At 43.8% G+C, this 20988-nt stretch overlaps 1 protein-coding gene and 1 long non-coding RNA gene across 6 annotated transcripts in view; one reads left to right on the forward strand and one right to left on the reverse strand.

Moving 5' to 3' along the window:
• The window catches only part of LOC110074293 (vascular endothelial growth factor receptor kdr-like), a 144168-nt gene that overhangs the window by 105067 nt on the left and 18113 nt on the right, over positions 1–20988 (reverse strand). For 3 of the 4 annotated variants that reach the window (XM_072981261.2, XM_072981260.2, XM_072981259.2), the window contains exons 2-3: positions 3320–3416; positions 1150–1370 (exon numbers count right to left, since the gene is read on the reverse strand). In XM_072981261.2, coding sequence (XP_072837362.2) covers positions 1150–1370; positions 3320–3416 — 318 coding nt within the window. Of the gene's footprint in view, positions 1–1149; positions 1371–3319; positions 3417–8849; positions 14587–20988 lie in introns of those variants that run through there. The other variant, XM_078380692.1, reaches the window with a different exon arrangement.
• Positions 3892–20988, forward strand: part of LOC144584484 (uncharacterized) — a 68183-nt gene continuing 51086 nt past the window's right edge. For both annotated transcript variants that reach the window (XR_013538752.1, XR_013538751.1), the window contains exon 1: positions 3892–5339. This is a non-coding gene — a long non-coding RNA (uncharacterized LOC144584484). The remainder of the gene's footprint in view (positions 5340–20988) is intronic.

Raw genomic sequence — 20988 nt, forward strand, 5'->3', positions numbered from 1 at the left:
GCTCCATGATCCAGAGGGCCCCTTCCGGCTCTGCAGTTCTAAGATGATGGTGATGATTCCTCTCTTCCACCAATGATAGAGGAATGAATCACTCACATAACTCACTGTTTCAGTCTTATCTTTCAGGGCATTTGGAACCTGTTATCAGAATCAAATTTATCCTGCTCCCCCCCCCCCCACATGAGTGCCATGTTTTATCATCATTTAAATAGTCTTCTCATTTCCACTGGCTTCATCTGTCCTCTGAGCTGATGGTGTGCATACAGACATCATCTCTCCAAGCTTTGCTGCCCGTATGTGCGTGCAGGCTCACAATCAGGTAAAGTGGAATTATCTTTTCTGTATCGCTCAAATGCCAGATTGATTTCACAACACACAGCTAGCGGCCAGAGACTTAGAGGACATCCTGAGACATTTCTAGATGTAATCAGTGCTCAATTTTTGCCCACTACAGGGGAGATTTTCATAATACTGTACTGTGTATATAAAAAGGAAAGCTCTCAGGTGGTCCCAGATGAGTCTCTCAAAACCCACAAAGCAGTAAACTGTAGGAAGGGTAATTCAGGTCATGGTCAGCTATTAATTTTCTGGAAAACAAAAAACACTGCATGTGATCGAGGAATTGAATTTCCAGTGTCCGGCTGCCTGTGGCTCAGATGCTGGTGTGGGGCTGGACTGTGAGATGGGCGCATTCTGAGCAGAAAGTTGTGATGGAAAGGAGCAAATCGTACAGAACCAGAATGAGACAGCTGTTAAGGACCTCCCCACCCACCCGGGCTGTTGCATTGTTAAGGAAGGGGAATGATGAGTGTGCAAAAGGAAATAGAAAATAAATAATTTACACCACAATCCTATGGATGCGGATAAAAGGGATATGAGATTTACTTCCTAAAAACTGGTGCAGGATTGCACTGCTGCTGATTGAAGGCTTCCTTTTGTATTGTTGGGGTTCTCACAACTTTGTTGCATTGTGTATGAGCCATGCATATCCCCAGATCATGAAAAGAAGTCTTTAAATCAGTGGCCATCTGCCAACAACGCCATGCCCATTACACAGTTGCTCTCTCCCTCTTTGCCCTTGCTGTCTCCCACACAGAACTGTGGTGTGTTGAAAGGGGATAAAAAACAACAACTTTCCACAGCATTTACCTCTGACGAAGACATATATCCTTGCCTTCCGGTTTTCATCTGAAGGAAGGTGGCTGTAATGGCAGGTGAAGTAGCCAGTGTCATTGCCGATGGCTGGGTTCACCACGAGAGTACTGCAGGTCTGGGATGGCCTCTCTGGGCACGGCTGCTTGTCCATATGCCACCGCTTCCCATCGGTGAATTTTTCATTGTGCCAGAACCACGTCAAGGCACGTGCACCCCTGCCAACAGAACACATCAAAATACAGACTCCATCTTAGTTTGGAAGTGTAACCAGCAGGTAAGTTTCCATGCCTCACTTCAGATGCAGCTACACTGACAGATACTTCAGGATTTACTCCACAAGTACAACCGTTCTATGATGATGATGAATTTTCAAGTATTCACACAATGCAAAAGCCATTGTGAATCACCCTGGCCTTTTTTCACATCTGATTCAGAGCTCATTCCCACCCCCTGGTTGCTGGAGGCTTCTACATTTTTCAAGCTGGAACAATTCAAACGCCTCATGATCAACTGTTTCGTTCTAGGAAAGAATAGGAGGGCATGCCTCTGGGTGGCGTTCTGATGACCTCCTAAGCTGGCATGATGTTTTGGAATGGGGGAACACCCAGCCCGGTGATGTGCTTCCCTAGTATCCCTGCACATTTTTAAAAAAATTAATAGGGAATATGAACAACAAATTGAGAATTCTTAGCTTTTAACAATTATGTAAGCCACCTTGGGTCCTTTTTTAATGAGACAGGTATGGCAAAACATTTTAAATTAATAAATAAACAATTAACAGGAAATTCTCAGTGCAATTGTGTTTAAGCCACTGTCAATCACCGGTAGGATTCTAACCACTGATGAATTAAATAATACTTTAGTGCTCTTTAATAGTATAATGTTAATCTTGCAGAGTGGTTTGATCTGCTTTAAAGTGTGAAAATAGTTCACAAACGAGTGAACATTTTGTATCTTTCCTGGAACAGGTACCTTTGACCCTGGATTCTACCATTTCCTCTTCTTGAAATAACATTGTAATTGATGGGTGTCTGCTCAAGTGGTTCAGGGCAGATGGGCTAAAAGTTTGTCAAAACGCAGGGAGTATGAAGGTGAGGTTGTTTTCTCCGTACTTTTCTGATACAACAGCTTTTGGACAAGGTTATGAACAGCTCGGTATCGATTTGGGACAAAAGGTATGATTATATTCCATTTTGGTGGAAAAGATAGTGCCTCTTTGATGTGTCTGAAACTGTTGCTATCAAACACTCAAAAACACTAGAGGGAAAACACACTATAGATTTCTTCCATGTTAAACTGAAAACCATTTACTCTCATCTCTAAGAGTGGAAGAAGCCAGGGAGAGTGAAAAGGAGACTAAAGTCTCCTAGCAGAGGCTATGAATCTTTGTTATTATTATTATTATTATTATTTTAAATGTTTTAAAATTTTTGCTTAAAGATGCTTCGTCCTTTTTCTTTAGTTAAAGGATCAGGGAGCATGATGATGGTAGGGATGAGGAGGAGAAGCATGAATTAAAATCCACCCACTGCATCATTGATAAGGCCTCGGTGAGGGGAAGTTCCTATTGGCACTACAGCCCAATTTATTGGCATTCTGCATATGCTCAGAAGGATGCCCCATTACATCATGCGTTCTGGGATGGATCCTGGAGTTCAAGATTCTGTCCAGGATGTCCCAAGTACAGTACAAATTGGGGGGCTGAGAGTTCTGACCCCAAGAGAGGCCTGGAAAACAACCACTAGAATTCGGGCCTTCTCGGCGGTAGCACCACAATTATGGAACTCTCTTCTGCCTGAAGTCTGCCTGGCCCCTTCATCGGGCACATTCAAAAAGCTGCTAAAAATATGGCTATTTAGACAAGCCTTCTCTGAATAAACTACACTCTGATACAACAGTGTCCAATAATATAACTTCTATCATATTGTCATGTTCCATGTTTTTATTTTCTTCTATGCTTTTAATTGTATTTATTGTATTATAATTTTAAACTCACTTCACTTTATGATTTTTTATTTTCACCCCTATGTATTAATGCCACTATTTTCTATTTTGTTACTCTGTTGTTTTTTGTTATTTGTTATAAACTGCCCAGAGTGACCTTGGCTGCCAGATGGGTGGTATATAAATCAAATAAATAAATAAATTAAATAATACAAATTACCTGCAGGTTAGGGCAAGAGAGCCTCCAGAGTTGACGGTGACGGTTTCTCCAATAACATCCAGTTGTGGCTTCATTAGCCTCTCTTCCTTCCCAAGACCTAAGCCAAAAAAGACAATGCAAAACAATTAAGATTCGTTAGACTTAATGTATCAGGATCGCTCCAATCTTTTCTCTTCCCTAATCAGAAATGGACTGAGACACGGTTCCTATTAAGGTCTCTCAAAGCTCAACACATTCAGTTTCAAAGTTCGGGTTGTTATGATCACCAAGTGAGAGCCAGCTCTTCCTTAGAATGAGTGGAATCTGACCTGGAGAAGCATTTCTTGGAGATGCCAGCTGGTGCCTACAGCTCTAGCTACCTTAAGAAAAAAGCCTGTCATCATTATGTTAGAACTGCAGAGCTGGAAGGAACCCTATCAAACCCTATCAAGGAGGCTCAGTGGGGAATTGAACGCCCAACCTCTGGCAGATACCTAAACCACTGAACTATCCAGCAGTTCAACATATGCCTTCAGCATCATGTGAGAAGGACCACCTGCTAGGTAAGTATGTGAACCACCTCAGAGAACTACCTTCTTCATTAGTATCACTTCAGAACATCCCATACCCAAAAGAGAGAGATTTTGTTCTGACACATAAGATCTATCCAGATATTTAGGCTTCTGTGCTCAAGTTTACATTTTATACTGGATGGCTTTCTTGGAAATACAATTGGTACATTTCTTGTTTTAACTTACCATGAGCATCTGGAGTGAGTACTCTGAATCCATAGCCTTTAGCATGCCTGACTCGCTTACCACTCTCTGCTGCTGTCATTGCCTAAAAGCCCTACGATCTATGCAATAGATGGGTGGATGGATGGACACAAACACACACAGCAGAAGAGGAAACAATTTCCAGAAGGGCAGTCCAAGGACAGGTGGCCACTGCTCGATCGCCACCAAGGAACACTGAAGAGGAGGACATGCTCACAAAAAGGAAGACATTTTTGCATTCAATTTGCCTACACTAATTTAAACCAGTGTATGGAAATAGCATCACCATTAGGCATTATTACCATAATTTAAGTAAAAAACACACTACTGCTCACCATACTGCACAACTTTGTGACGAGGTAACCTGCTTGAGATGCAGCATTGAGATACAGATGGGATAGAAATCAAAGGAATAAAGCCTAACGTTTCATAACTCTCTGAAAGGCCCTATGCCTCCTGCTTCCTGCAAATAAATGTATACAGAGAGAAAATAGAAAGCACTGAGCTTTTGAAGAAATATCTAGCTCAGCAGCAATTCGTTATTTCTGAGGAATGGTCTGACCAGGGTTTTCAGAATGTCGCTTCTGGGATTGACCTCACACCTGGAGTTGATACAGGATGGTCTTGCCAGGCCATAGTCTTCCTTGCCGCTCAGCAGCAGTTACTTCAGTTTGTGTGGTCTGCTTTTTTTTTCTTATGAAATGACCCTTTCCCAGGCAATTTACTAAAAAAATGAGAGAAGGCTGCTAGATACACAATGAAAACTCTATGTGCCCAAGGAAACTCACTGGGAGGCCAGGTAGAGTGGCCACTTGCACGTCAACAAAATCTTCAAATGGAGGACTGTCCTGACTAAAGAAGGACATAGGGCCACCCTGTCCCAGAGATCAAGACTGGATCTGTAGCCCCTAAAGAGCCTTGGGCAATGGAAGCTTAACAGTGTAGGTTCTCCTACTTCATATAGAGGTACTTCAACCTTTTCCATCTCTTTGGCTCCGTGATCAAAATGATCACAGCTAGGCCTTAAGATGTATTCAAAGCTTTTGCAATGAGGTATCCAAATGCTTTTGACAATCCATTCCCTGTTAACATTTTGAAAAGGGTTTTTTCTTCCTTAGCATGCCGCTGCCATCCTGCAGATGCTGCAGCAGCCTCGTGTCATGAGAAGAATGAATTGCAACCAACAAGGACTACAAGGCAGAGGTGGGAGAAGAGGTGGCGGCGACATCCATCCACTTTCAATGTGGACACCATTTGCAACACAGGTAGGAAACCTTTTTCTCAAGCCTGGATTTTGTTTTCTTTGGACCATTTATCTCAAAGATTTCCCAGGAGGCTGCCCTGTGCAGGATGACGGCACAAACAGAAAGAATGGGCTTGAATGGTGCCCATCCGTGGAGTTAGCTCGCCTACTGAGGGTAAGCAGACCTTCTGCAGGATGATAGCAAATGTCATTGTGACATCGGAGTGGAAAAGCTGCAGGCCCTTTTCATGTCATGCATCAGGAAGCACGGAAGGCACACAGGTTTTACACTGGGGAGAAGCGAAGCCAGAAGGGGCCCAAACGGGGGTGTGCTAAGACCCCAAATAAATGTTGTTTATCTCCCCTTTTTCACTTTCCTAGAAACCGATCAAATGCTTGGTCTAGGCAGACATGTAACACTTTGGGTGAATGCTAGGGTTTGGAATAAACTCAGCAACAGCAGAAACATGGGTGTCTGGGAGACCTAAATCCCCCCCCCCGCTTCCCTTAACATTCCCCTCCTGTTGTGTCTGAATAGGTGCCCCCTTGTTCATCTGGGGTTTTCATTTTGAGTGACAGTCCAGGGCATTTTACTCAGTGCAAGTAATATTAAATGAACCCCTTCCAACACCATTACCCAAAGAGCACAGGAGTTGTCTTCAGCTTATTATAAAATTACAGAACTGGAACAAAAGTGACACAACCAACGTAGTCATACATTGGGTACTTCACAAGAACACAAGGTACTCTGGAAAACAACAATGCTAGGGAAAGTTGAAGGCAGCAAGAAAAGGAAAGAGCAAATGTGAGATGGATTGTCTCAATAAACAAAGCCACAGATTTGAATTTGCAAGACCTGAGCAGGACTATTCATGGTAGGACATTCTGGAGGTCACATTTGTAGAATCATCGTAAGTCGGAATCTACTTGACAGCACATAACAATAGAAAAGAAGTGGAACAGATCCTCAAGGATCCTCTAGTCTAGACCAAATTCCTACAGATGCAGAAAATCTACAGCTAAACCACCCTTGAGAAAGAAAACCCGCTAATTGCAAATCCCTTTTTCATACTAATGTGAATGATATCAATTACCCTCTTTCAGACTTGGGTGGTAATCTCAGCTTAGCTAGCCAGAAGATTTTGATGCTTTCAAATGTAGTCCTCATCATTCAAATACATCACTGTGCCTATCTGGAAAAATGCACACAAATATCCATTCAAATAATTTCCAAAAAAATCTATATACATAGGGAGCTCAAGACACAGTATGGCATATATCAGTGAGTACACTGATGCTACCCAGATGTCTGTGTGAATGTAGTGCAACTATATACAATTGTCATCTACCTCTGCTGAGAGGCCATCAGCTCTTCTTGGGCTGTCCATCAACTTTTATTTAGTGCTAACTGTGTCAGAAGGCTGCCTGTATGGTTTCTGTCCCAGCTGGTCAGTATAAGAGGCACCCTCTTTCTGGCTAAATCATAAGAGTATAAATGTTTTAATACAAATTCGCAATATATGCATGTAAAACTCCAGCTTAGCCAGTCTTCCCTGCCAGATAGTTTTGTATGCGTATGTAAAACTTTGAAGTTAGCAGTCCTATATGTGATGACTTACAAGGGATGAAACCCCACTGAGCTCTGTGAGATTTGTTTCTCTGTGCCAAAGGATTGTGCCATGAAAATGAGTGGGCATCATTCTATTTTATATCTGCCACATATGAAATGGAAAAACCAGTATCACACAGGTCCACATTCAGGAGCCACGTTTACCGCATTAAGCTGCCTGTAGATCATGATAAGAAGCAGGATGTTCTTTAAATATTTTCTTTTTTGCATAATTGCTTCATGGTAGGGGCTCCCCATTCCATGCTGCGAAGTTATAACAATTCTAATAAAACCAATTGCCCTATTTAATTGAGGCAACTATATTTAAAGACACAGGGTGGAATAGAGAAATGCGTTTAGTTCCCTCCGTGGCTTGCGAAAGTACCAGTATGGGAACCGCAGAGATAATTTCACATGCTAGGCTCCGGCTGGCATTTTTATTGCCAGCTATAAAGACTTGGCTGTAAAAACTTTGCTAATAACTGGGTTAGCAAAGGGGACAACAGACTAAAACCTCTGGATGTCTGTGATTGTGCATGCATCCGTGCGCTTCATGCATTTGTGAACATACATGTATTTAAAATTTCTACAGAGCATCTGGAAAGGTGGCAGTCTAAGGATACCTGTTCTGTTTTGCTGTGTTGAGACTGCAATTTCAAGCTCAAAGATGTGGCATATTTGCATGACTTCCAGACCATCATTCCTCCTATTAGAGATATTTACACCCTTTCTTTAATCTGGCAAAAGCTAAAGTTATGGCTAGTTTTCCTTCTTTCCTGGTTCTGGAAATCAAACAATGGTGCAAACTGTAAAACAGCTCTCCCTGATCTGATTCCCTTCTGTTAGGTTGGACTACATACCTCATCAGCCCCAGCCGAAAACACACAAGTGGTCACAGATGCAAACACACTCCAGCTGGATTTGATAGGAATGGTTCTCAGCACATCTGGATGGAGATCAGATTGATGACATTGTTCTAAAAAGGCATATGTGAGGAAATGGGGTGCTATTTTTATTTTTAAGCGAAACCCTCTTCTCTAAGCTGGCCCTACCACTAGGCAGAGTGAGGCAGCCACCTTACATAGCAGATTGTGTGTGTCTTTACAGTGCAACAAATTCTTAGTTATTTAATTGATTCTCATCCTTGTTTGGCTGCCAAGGAGAGAGACGCAGACATGGATTTTGGCTTGTTTCGGTTTTAGGAGGTGGGTGAGGTAGAGGCACCATTTGCTTCTTCACTTCAGTCAAGGAAACATCTGGAGCTAGCCTTAGCCTTTTTCTTCCCCCCCCCCCCAGTGACAAGCTATTTCTAGTTTTATCTCACCACTTTCCCTGTGGAGTCTGGCCTGATGATGATCTGAAATTATCTTTTTATTGATCACCATGACAACAAGAGATGCAAACCGTATGATCAACCGCAGAGTTCAGGCTTCCTCCTGATATCTTCATGCCAGTCAGAACACACACACACACACACACACAGAGAGAGAGAGAGAGAGAGAGAGAGCAGCTCTAGGGATGAAGTTTGTGCAGATGAACTAATTGACAATCATTTTTCTCAGACACGACCAGGGCTCTGGCACTCATGCTCTTTCCCAAAGGGATTCCCCCCAGCGAACAAAAGCTCTTATTATCCCAGGCACCATCCCTGTGTGATGTTGAAAAGGAAGAACACTGATCTAGCTCTTCAGAATGTCACTGTTTTAGACTACAGCTCCCAGAATCCACCAGCTGGCACGCCACAATCTGCAATTAAGCAAAGATGTCTCTTTGACAGCATGGCAGTGCCAATGTGCCAAGCCATTCAGAGAACAGCCTGGTTGCTGCTTAGACTGAGTTTTAAATAGCATCTTGGTGCCAAGAAAGAGACAACAGACAAGAACTCAAGGCTGTGGCTTCCTTTATAGAGTCCGTCCATCTCACCTTTAGTCTTCCTCTATTCCTACTCTCTTCATCTTTTCATAACTTTCCTGTTTTCCCCCCAGCAAGTCTTGTCTTCTTGTGATCTGCACAAAGTGAGACACTCTCAGGGTTGTCTCTGTCTCCGTGTCATGAAACAGATTCAGCTTTGAGCTACATCACTTGTGACTGGTTCTAGAATAATGATCTGTCTGGGGCTCAATCCACTCAGCCACAGCTATCAAGTCAAGCAGTGTGGGGGGGGGGGTGAAATTGCAAAATTGACTATTCTCTACCTTTGGGTTCACCAGGCCTTGTATAAATAGCCGGACTTCCACCCCATATCCAAGTCTAAATAAGCTTTTTTAGAAAAAAAAAAGGGGGGGGAGGCCATCACTTTAAGATAAGAGGCCCACTTCCCCAGAGAACCTCTCATATCTTGAGTCCCTGCTAGCCACACATGAATAGTCTTTTCCTGTTGGACTGCCATGGGGTCACGGTAGTTTCCTCCCCTAATCAGCAGCAACAATTTGTAAGAGCCCCTCAATTACCTCTTTGTGCTGTTTGAAAACTCCCCATTCATTACTAGGGTTCCTTCCCCGGTGATCTCTGTCTATATTGTCAAAGAAGCTGGGCCCCCAAGCCTCCAGTACTAATTATTGTTTGGCTAATCACTGCTGCTCATGGCTTCATTGTTTCCAGGAAATATTCACAAAAGGGGGAGTTTGTAGGGAACTAAATACAGTCAAGAATTTTCTCCCTGGTCAGAGATGAAAAATGCTACTTTTTGGTATCTACAATAGCCAGACTCCCTCCTCCAGTACAAGCAACAGCCATGTTGACTGCTGCATCCTAGAACCTGCAGTCTCCCCAAACAACCTTCCCAATTTCAGAACATTACTTGTTATCTGATGCTACTTTTAGCTTCTTTATGGCATGCAGCCCAAAGTGATAAAAAGCCAGTCTGTGATGTTGTGGTTAGACTGTTGTGCAGGAACGGGAAAGATCTGAGCTTTTGTCTTCACTGAGGTATAGAACTCCACCAGGCAACCTCAGGCCAGTCGTTCTCTCTGACAGTGACCGGCCTCATAGGCTTGTCATAAGAATAAACAAGAAGATAAAGTTTACCTCCCTTGAACTTCTTTTCATTTGGTGCGATCTCACTGGAAACCACAGCAGGGAGCAATCGTCCAAAAAAGTAATGCTTCCAGGCTCTGCTGATGATGTGGGGTCAAACTAGACATTGCACTTGGCATGGTTTTACAAGCCGCTCCTCTGTGTCATCCAAGACATGCCTTTTCTCTCTCACCTGTCTTGCATATTGAGTGGTAGGTGTTGTGATTGGCCATTGGAAGGCAAATGCACCAGGATTAATTTGTAAGGCCAGCTGCCCAGACATGTACCTTGTGTACGGGAAGGCAAATGTGTTCAGAGGAAACACACATTGCTGCAATGTGTAGTTTGACACATTACAGACTTGCTCTCCATCGTTCTTCCCTCAGAAACTATGTGGACTCTTCCTTTACCCCAGTCAATTTCAGTGAAATATGTTGAGAGCAATGGCAGGGTCAGGACAATCCTTCGAGCCAAGGGGAAATGCAACTTCATCCGCATTCTCATTCATTCCTTTTCCCACTTGTGATGCAGCCAACTATTTCACTCCCACTGCAGTAGAACCAAGCCAACCAAAGGTTGATTCCAGTCCAAACAGCTACGGGGATATTACATGACCAGTCACTTTATCCCTCTGTCAGAGGGATTGTCCTTCCTAACACGAAGTAGGGAAGTCAAGGGTAGCTTCTTACTAGGCTGTTAATCACATTTCCAGCTCCTTTCTTCTGTAATTTCTTTCTCTTCATTTTCCTTTGTTTTGCTTAGTGCTGATTTATGATTTAGACAATACCTTATTACAGTAAATTGCCTGGGTAAGAGGAAGCAGAGAGGGCCAGGTACAGAGGCCATGAGGTCCTGAAAACCAGTTGCTTAAAAGCCTTAGGCTAGGCAAAGAGGTCAAAACCAGAAACCTCTATAACCCCTCCTGTTCTCCTGGGCTACAACTTTTTGATGGCGAAATCAGTTCCAAGGTTTATCCACTTGACACTCTTACAATTGTGAAATCAAAACCATACGTCAAGACATTTTGTGTGCCAAGAAACACCTCTTTGCTCCTTGTCCATCCTTATTAATCTAATCAGGAGCTCTCTACTAGGGATCGTTTTCTATTTCATGCATCGCTGCTTTGGAAAGTTGCGGATGTTTCAAAAGAAAAAGCTGAAAAATCTCCTGACACTAAGTCTGTCAGCCTCCCCGCAAGCTAATGCCCCCTAGATTTGTTTGGGTACAACCTCCATCATCCCCAGTCAACCCCTGAGGACAATGGGGATTGTAGTCCAACAGATTCAGAAGGCCACAGGCCAGGGAAAGCTGGAGGAAGTTGAGGTGTCCTTCCAAGCACCCGACTCCTTGATCAAAAGACACGCGCGCAAACCAGTTTCTACAGCTGTGAAACATTGTTTATGCTCATACCCTGGGCAGATTAAACTTGGCTCCTGCCCCTTCTCCCATTTCTTCCAAATCCGTTTGTTTTGTGCTGGTGCAGACAGATCAAAACAGCTGTTATGCGGACTCTGGTCCAACCTATCAGCACCTAATAAGAGAATGGCTTATTATTACCCAGCTCTATCATGATGTTACAAGATTGGGGCCTTGTCAGCAGTGAAAACAGCAACACCTCTGGATCTCCAGACGGAGTGATTTGCCACTCCTTTCCTACTTCGTTTTTTTGAAAATGTACCTGGTGGATTATTCACCTTCAGTACAGTCGCAGCTTCAGGCTGACCATTTTTATCAAGGAACAGATTTGTTTTTCAGTCCTCTCCCAAAAAGGGGGTGGAGCAGAAATCACCCACAGAGTTCTCCTAAATCAAATGCTTTCATAAAGATTTATTTCTCTTTTCTAGCTTTGCTCAGATGGAACTGAGACAACTTCCTATGAACTAAATGCTCCTCTTCCTCAAGTATTTTCTTACCTACCCTGTTTTCCCAAATATAAGACCTAACCTGAAAATAGGCCCTAGTATGATTTTTCAGGATGGACATAATATGATCCCTACCCCCCAAATAAGCCCCAGTTAAGTGAAATCCCACCCTCCACCACTGTGCAGCACCCAGAAGATGACATGATTGTATTTGAATCAATGTAGATTGTTGTACATAAAAAAATAAAACATCCCCTTAAAATAAGCCCTAATGCATTTTTGGAGCAAAAAATAATATAAGACCCTGTCTTATTTTCGGGGAATCATGGTATGTGAGCCGGGGTCTACAAGCAGCTTCCCCCAATGTGGTCTCCCCTCCTTATGTTTCGCCTGACAACTCCCATCATCCCAGGCCATCAAACTGTCTAGCCAGCAGTAAATTTGACCGTTGTCCCCAAGTAAGACATTTGTAATTGCTGCTGTGGCTGTTTGATTCAAGAGTCCGGCTGCAGAATCAAAGTCCAAGGCCGTCTCATGGAGCCTCAGCCCCAGTCTCCCTCGCTTTACGGCCATACTTTATGAAAAATCACTATTGCTGTGGCAAAGGCCAAAGGAAACTGCGAATCAGATTACATTCTTGAACTCCATCAGAGCCCAGATGTGCCCACAATTAGCTTAGGAACTCAGTTGTTATGATTATTCTGTGAATTAGCAGAGGAGAAAAAAATAGAACTTTATGAGCCAACTTCTGTGAACAATGCAACAAACTTCCTTCTCTGAATTCAGATTCCTTTTTCTGGACTCTATGGATCCTGCATGTCGTAGACTCAAACATCCTTGCTGACAAAAAGCTCACACAGTGACTAATTGCCAATTGCCTCTGAAGTAGTCTTCTCCAGATGTTTGGAACTGTGACTCCCATCAGTCCTCCTGGCCAGAAGGGCTGGTGGCCAGAAACAGTGGAAGTTGTAAGATAAGAGGAGCGGGATTAACAGATGCCAGGCTTGGAGGCTCTGCTTTGCTCATCACTAGAAGCTTGAGATTCAGCAACCAAAGCCCAGTGCAAAATAATTCTGCACCCATGCCAGTATTTTACTGCCTCAACACAAAGCAGACAGGCCTTCTTGCATCCTGGCTTAACTGCTTGGTCTCAGTGCATAACAGTTTGAGCCTGAAAAAGCTGGCAACCCTCCTCTGGAAGTCCTAGTCTGCACAACTTGAAAAAGGTCCTTTTTAAAGACAGTTCCCAGAAGCCAGGGAACTCTCGGGGCTGTAATCAATGGATGTAGAGTCAAAACATGAACTTTTCAAAGCTCTGATGGTGAGAGTCTATCTAGGGAAGTTGGGTTCCTCATAACTAGAAGGCTTTATCTTGCATTTGGAGTGCCATATGCAAGGGGCTATATATGGAGAGTGTTTAATTGTAATAGAATTTCTAATACATGCTCAGAGGCACGCATTGCTCCACATTGCAGGAACAAGCATTGAACCTAGAGGCACATTCTGAAGCACATAAGATGAAAGAACATGAGTCTTTTTGGAGCTGGGCACAGAAGAGTCACTTTAAGGCAGACAGCTGCCGGCAAAGCGACCCCTTCGAGTGTGATATTTTATCATTGTCTGATCACACCCTAGATTTATGGCCCAGATATGGCTTTTGGGAAGAGAGGAGAGGAGAAGCTTGACATTTCAGAGCGCCACCACCTCCAGAAGGCAAGCGCCAGTGTGTTTTGGGATTCTCCTTTACACATGTCAAAATTTACACACTGGTGGTAAATTGTACGTCCAGGTTTATCAACTAGACACCTGTGCAAGGTGAAGGATTCAGGAAATGACATTCAGTGGTAAACTCCATCCTCCCACCCTCCGATCCTTTTGCAGTTGCCTCATACGACCCCACATTCTCCTCGTTTGTTCAGCTGAACCCCAGCTGTGACATAACATCTTTGAGGACAGGCTCAGGAGGAATTTGGCTTGTGGCAATGCTGTGGACAAGAATCTGCTTCGTGTTAGCAGAGCACTTCACCCATTTATTGAGCAATAAATAGTCCTATACAGCAAACAACCCAGTCCTTTCTCCTTGCTTCCTAGCTGCTGCACTGGATTACCTCTCCCAAACACCACTGCCAAGGACACTCACCTGGCCAGGAGTTCTATAGAAGTCAAACTATATGGGATGCAGAGGAAGGACAATTACCAGGGACCTTGGTCTGCACACAAAATGTGCCAGCCTCTCCAGGTTGCACTGGGAAAGTTCCCTAGCCCCAAACCCTCGAGAGCTGAGGCCAATGGCTGGGAAGCAGTGGTGGGCAAAGCAGACCGCAGTTCCCATCAGCCTTACTAGCAAAGAAAGCCAATGGTGAGCAACCAAAGGAGTAGCAGTTCAGCAACCTGAAGGCCACCATTCCATATCCCTGATGTAGATAGTATTGTGTGAGTTAGATTCCATGTACAGGGCTGCGCATATTTCTGGGGTTTGGGGCTTGCTAGTGCTCCTGAACCAAGGGTAGGGGGTGCAATCTATGGCTCTGTTCCATTGCTGAATGTGCTGAAACCAAACCCTCCCTCCCAGCCCAGGAAGGCTGGAAATGACTTAGGACAGTGGCAGTGAACGTTTTTGGGTCCGAGTGCCCAAACTGGGGGGAGGAAAAAACAACAACAACAAGAAGGCGGGTCATGGCGATGGAATCAGAAATGGCAGAGGAAGGGGGAAACCCGGGCACGGAGGTGCCTCAGGACCCCACTCCAGATCCACTGCCAGCGCCAGCTGCTCTGGATCCTGGGCTCCCGTCTGTGGAAGCAGAAGCACCATGGCTGCAGCTGCCTCCTGAGGTTTGGCTGGGGGGGAGGAGTAGCGGTCCGGTGACATGGCTCATGCGCCCGCAGAAAGGGCTCTGCGTGCCAGCTGTGGCACACATGCCATAGGTTCACCATTGCTGACTTAGGACAACCCTCACTTTGACTTAACATTGTATTGGCAACTGATCAGGTCCTTGCACTAAAAGAGGTCAGCTCTTCCCATACCTCATTCCCTTCTCTTTCCCTCTTTTTAGCTTTTTTGCAGACAGATTTTAGCCAGCATAGCAGTTCTGTTGGCCCATCTTGGAGATCAACTGGCAGAAGTAGACACTGCCAGTCCCAGGTCTGCTTTGGCTGCTGCAAGGGGTTTCTCCTGGTTCAAAGCTCCTGGCAACCAATGCATCTTTCTGATGCATTTTTGAGTTTAGGATTCCCCTGCAAGGAGGCAATAAATGCTCGCAGATTTCCTCATCCCAAACCAAAAACTGATGATGACCATGAAGAAGGTCTCAAAAAATCTACACAGCCTTTCAAAGAAGTGAGCGGATGCTGCAAAGTTTATCACTTCTGTAAAATAGCAAAAAGAGCACAGCGTTTTCCCCCTTCAGTAGCATCATTAGCAAAAAACAAAACCAAGTCTATGATTTTTGCATAAAAACGTGCAAAAACCATGCATTCTGGGGTTTTTTAAATGAACAACCTTGTATTTAGCACAAAAGAGAAAGGGGTTTTTTCCCCCTTGGAAAAGCCATTTGAGCGAATGTTTCAGAAAAAAAGGGCTGAAATGAGAAGATGCTACAAAATCTCTCACAATCTCACAAAGCTGAGGAGGAAACTTTTTTGTCTTCATCCAGAAGAATGAAAGAAGTGAAGCTTTGTGTCCCGAATCCACAGAATGTGTCCTCTTCTGTACGTTCTTATTTTATTCCTCCAACCCACTCTGTTCTCACACCTCAAAAGGCAGCACCTGCTTATGAGGAAGAAACCCACTGCACACCAATCTTAAGAAGAGAAGTAGATGTTGTAGGCCATCCAGCCCAGGCAAAGTTCTGTTGCTGGCCTTCCCTGATAATATCTGCAACCCTTCTGAGGTCAAGAGAGAAAGGAATGCATGCCTCGCCAGGGGTTATTTGTGCTTCCCGGTTTGGAGCTTCAGCAGGCATTTCGGTTGCTTTGATGGCAGGCCTCGCAGGCGCAACCAGAGATGGCCTTTGCAGTGGCAAGCCAGCCTCCTGCACAGCACACATTTTTTGGCTCTCTGTCTGCCAGGAATCTTCCAGGTTGGAAGGCGCTCCGTCAGAACATTATGTTCTTTCTCAGGTGGAAAAAAAACTCTTAAACATTCCTCCAAATCTCAAAAACTAGTTGGAGGATTCTGGGAGTTGTCATGGGGAAAAGGACAGTTTTAAATATCACCACTATAAACCAGACTAGCCTTTCCACAGTCTTCTAAAACCATTAGAATGGAGTCTCCGATAAGAGCTAAAAGACATATTTACCCTAACATGAGCTTGCCTGAATTCATCTGTAGCAAATTAAGTTTTGTGTGGGTATGTGTGTGTATGATTGGTCATTATTCGCCAGAAGATAAACATGGGTTTTATCTACTCATCCAATTTCTCAGGCATGTAGCTTTGAAGGAATTGTGTTTCTGGAAGGAAAAAACTGCAATAGCATTTTCTCTAACACGGACCATAGTCACATCTCTCAGAAGGATACCAATTTGGGCAAGGCTGTAACAAGCAGACACCAGATTCCCATACTTTTAGCCAGGGTGCTCTGAATGGGGATTCCAGAAGGCACTCTTAAATTTGGAAAGACCAAATCAAGTTTTAAAGTGCCCAAAATGGCTTTGGCTAGACAGAGGAATTGGCCTAGTGGGCTATAGTACATTACTCAGATTTGTTGTTGTTTAGTCGTTTAGTCTTGTCCAACTCTTTGTGATCCCATGGACCAGAGCACGCCAGGCCCTCCTGTTTTCCACTGCCTCCCGGAGTTGGGTTAGGTGATGTCTCTGCTTCTTAAGATGCTGTCTAGGGTTGTCATCTCTCTCCTGAACCAGGCGTTTTTTTAATTTCCTGGCTGCTGTCACCATCTGCAGTGATCATGGAGCCCAAGAAAGTAAAATATCTCACCGCCTCCAGATCTTCCCCTTCTATTTGCCAGGAGGTGATGGGACCAGTGGCCATGATCTTAGTTTTTTTGATGTTGAGCTTCAGACCATTTTTACACTCTCCTCTTTCACCCTCATTAAGAGGTTCTTTAATTCTTCCTCATTTTCTGCCATCAGAGTGGTATCATCTGCATATCTGAGGTTGTTGATATTTCCTCCGGCCATTTTAATTCCGTCTCCAGATTCATCCAGTCTGGCCTTCCGCATGATGTATTCTGCATGTAAGTTAAATAAGCAGGGAAACAATATACAGCCTTGTTGTACTCCTTGCCCAATTTTGAACCAAGTTGTTCCATATCCAGTTCTAACTGTTGCTTCCTGCCCCACATAAAGATTTCTCAGGAGATATATAAGGTGGTCAGGCACTCCCATTTCTTTAAGAACTTGCCATAGTTTGTTGTGGTCGACACAGTCAAAGGCTTTTGCATAGTCAATGAAGCAGAAGTAGTTGTTTTTCTGGAACTCTCTGGCTTTCTCAGTAATCCAGCGCATGTTACTCAAATTAGCATACACTTACTTTCCCTAGGTTATTTCAAAAATTATTTTCCTGCAAAAAAATAATTAACAAATCTTTGGCAAAGACTTGAAATAGTGAGAAAAGAAGCAGAGCCAGGATACATCAATCCTTTAACCTCTGGATGTGGCTAAACGTCAGGGCCAGACTTTCTAAAGTGTGAGCAAGTAAAACTGTAACAAAAATGTTACCACCCAGTATATTTTACCAGATGTGTGGCTGCTACTGCAACATCAGATCAAGAAGAGAACAACTAAGAAGAAGTGATGGGAATGGTATTCTTCACAGGTTCCCTGTAATTGTGTGGTGGAATCAGAGGTTGCAGGGTCAAAGTGCTGGATGTTTATGATGATGATGATGATGAGTGGACAATCTGTCAGGGATATAGCTCAAGCATCCTTTTCACCTTTACATTTAGCTAGAATCCTCACTAGTAAAGGGAGAGGGGATTTATCTATCAGCAATATGTGATGCGGCAGTATTTTGAGGTGACTTGGGTTTCAATAGGCAACTAAGAGCCACTAGCTTTACAAAAGACCTGCTCTTGGTCAAGATGAAAACTGAAAGAATTGGTTTGTTGCCTACATTTTTAGAAGCTCCTTGGAGGTATGACTATAGAAACAGTTATGATGAATGCCTCTGCCCCAAAACCTACCACCACCACCCCACGGACTCCCTGATCACTGCTTCTCTTTTATATACCTGAAATGTTTTATCTACTCCACCTGAGCTTTCATGCTTCTGTTTATATTATTGAACTTTGTTGGGCATATATACTCCTGCCAGAGGTGCAAAGAAAAAGGAATCTGAGTGTACACAATGTAATGTCCCTGGACAGTTGAGCCCCAGTACGCCTTACTTTAGAAATACAGGACAAATGTTTGTAAGGATCTTCTCAAAGTAGACAAACAGACAAAGTTTTGAATGAGCTGTTCAAAGCCTGGAATAGTAAATGCCATGTAAATTGTACAGGATGCCAAGAAGCACTTCCTCTCCTTTTGCAAGCCAATACATTTAGTGTGGGTTTGCGAGCAGAAAGATAAATCTGAGTCATTTTAACATGCATTGTGAAAGAGCAGGATCTCACCCCACTCCCAATGCATCCATGAGTGGCTGCACAAAGAATTTGAAGATCTAAGCCTAATAATTAAAAGCAAGAATTGGGGCATGCTGTACAGTAGCTGAACAGTTTTGGCATTCCCCCAAGAGTATTAACCATGGCTCTTGATTCTTTCCCATCATAAATTCCTGTTCTCCTTCACCAATAACAATCTTAATAAAGGAAAAGAGGGTGTTGGGGGGACAGATTTTTTCCCCCATGTGGCCCAAGAATATCTGTGTGAGCCAAAGGAAAAGCAAACACATGCCTGGTTATTGACGGATTCATTTTTAACCAGTACAGAAACTATTATCAACAGCTCACATGAGTACAGTTGTTGAGACCAGCCCAAGGGGACAGAAGCAATGAGAGATCAGGTTGTTCAGAATAAACAGTTAAAACAGGAATAGATTTTGATTTGAGAATCTATTCCAACGCCAAGATTCAAATGCAACACATGACATGGTGAATTTGGGTATGTAAAGCTAGTGGATGAAGCCACGCTGATTAACAGGAGTCTGAGATCTTCTGCTTAATAGGCCTGGAATAATTCTCCCCTCCCCTGCATTTCTTTCAAAAAGCACTTTCTAACTTCTAGGTCTAGCGCTTTTTCTTGATTACTTGTCCAAAGCAGATGAGCTTAAAGTCTTCCCCATTGTTCTTTTAGAAGGATGTCAGAGAACAGAATGTCTAAAGCAAAAAGAAGAAGCAAAAGCAAAAGCCTCTTAGCTCTGATAAAGAAAATGGGATTCAGTTCACAAATGCATAAGATGAAGCCTCATTGATGCTATAAACAAACACAAATCCCTGTTGTAAAGACTGTGCATTGACAGTAGGCTGCCTTATTGGGCCCCAGATCATGCTTCCAGGCATCATGTCTGATGGCTCAGTATCTTCCTTGGCTGCTGTGGGATTTCTCCCTGAAAACTAACTTTAGGACTCAGCCAGATGCTACCCAGAACTAAGCATCATCCAGCTCCAAACCAAGTTCAGGTGGCCATTTATGGGCTACTGAACAGGCAACTCCAAGGTGGGATTAGCTAGCATAAAAATGCATACAATGCAGAAAGAAAACCAGAAATGAGGTTTATAACTTGATTAGAAGTTGTCATTTGAACAAGATTATAACATAGCTCACTTAAGCAGAGCAGGCAGTAATGGCATGAGCTGCATGCAGGCTGCTGTCCAGGTGCTTCTGACTGCCAGGGGAGGGAACGAAGGCCTCTGATCTCCCTCCTTCTAGTTCTCCCCACCCCCTTTAAAGCACACCTTACCCAGGCTGCCTTTCACATGGAACACACCTTCCCAAGAAAGGTGGTCCTTCTGCAGTCCTTCTGATGGTGAATCACACCTCTTAAAGTGAAACATATGGCTGTCGTTCTTTGGGCCAACCAGAATGAGGTAACAAGATGCTGGAGAACTGAGTTGTGTGCCACTGCCCACAGAAATTGTGGGAAATGCAGCGTGGAAATCAGATTCCATCTCTGGTCTCACTGGACCCTGTTCAAGAAACAGGAATAGAGCACCGCTTTTTTCTTTGCCTCAGTCAGCAAAATGTCTTGGGGGAGCACCTCTAGGCAAATAGCCTCTCACATCCTGAATATTCCTAAATGTAAGCAGTTTGCAGCCACCAGATGAGAAAAATGCTGGTGCTGTGTGGCTAATATTTGCAGCAGTTTTGATTACCTAGACTATATTTGCACAGCGCTTGGGTCACCTTGGTGTTCTCTCACTTCCATAGCAGCTGCTGTTCTCACCGTAAAGCTATTACCCCAAATTTATCCTTGGCATATTGTATGCACTTTGGAAAAGTTACTGCTTCAGAAGGCAACTTGGGCTTCAGTGACTTCTACCTCCATTGATTAATAAGAGGAAACAGCATGGGGTATAGCATGCAACAAATAAAACAAAATATTCTCCAGAGCTTGGAAATTTTACTTTTTGGACTGCAAACACTCCCCCCCAATCATCTCCTACCCAACGGGCCAAAAAAGTTATGGTCCTAGCTTTTATACTTGCACTTTAAAGTGTTCGGTCCAGTTCTTAGTCCCAACTAAATCAAACTCAGTGGCTGAAATCCATGGGTGCAGCAGTGATGGTGTCACCAGCAGTGACCCATAGCTGCTGATCAATGGCTTCCTTTGGAGGATTTGGGTGTGTGCGTGTTCCATGACCTGCATCACATTTTGTACAATGTGCATGGGCTCTGAAATTGCCTTAGATCAGAGTGATTTGCCACTGGGATGATGACACTCCTTTTCCACAACAGGATATCAGCCACTGAATGAACAGGACTTGGGTAGATCAACATTTCAGTAAGTCTTTAAATTCAACAGGTCTCCTGTTGTTGCCGTTGTTATGTGCCATCGAGTCACCTCCGACTTATGCCAACCCTAGGAATGAGCCATCTCCAAAAGGTCCCACCCTCAACAGCCCTGCTCAGCTCTTGCAAACCCCAGCCTGTGGCTTCCTTTTGAGGGCCAGCCCATCTTGTATTTGATCTTCCCCTTTTCCTGCTGCCAAGTCCTCCTGTAGCAGAGACTAACTACTGGATTGGACCTCAAATGGATTTAGGAGAAATGTTGGGGAGATGCTTTCCT

Source organism: Pogona vitticeps, chromosome 11 (assembly GCF_051106095.1).
Source record: "Pogona vitticeps strain Pit_001003342236 chromosome 11, PviZW2.1, whole genome shotgun sequence".
NCBI lineage: Eukaryota > Metazoa > Chordata > Lepidosauria > Squamata > Agamidae > Pogona > Pogona vitticeps.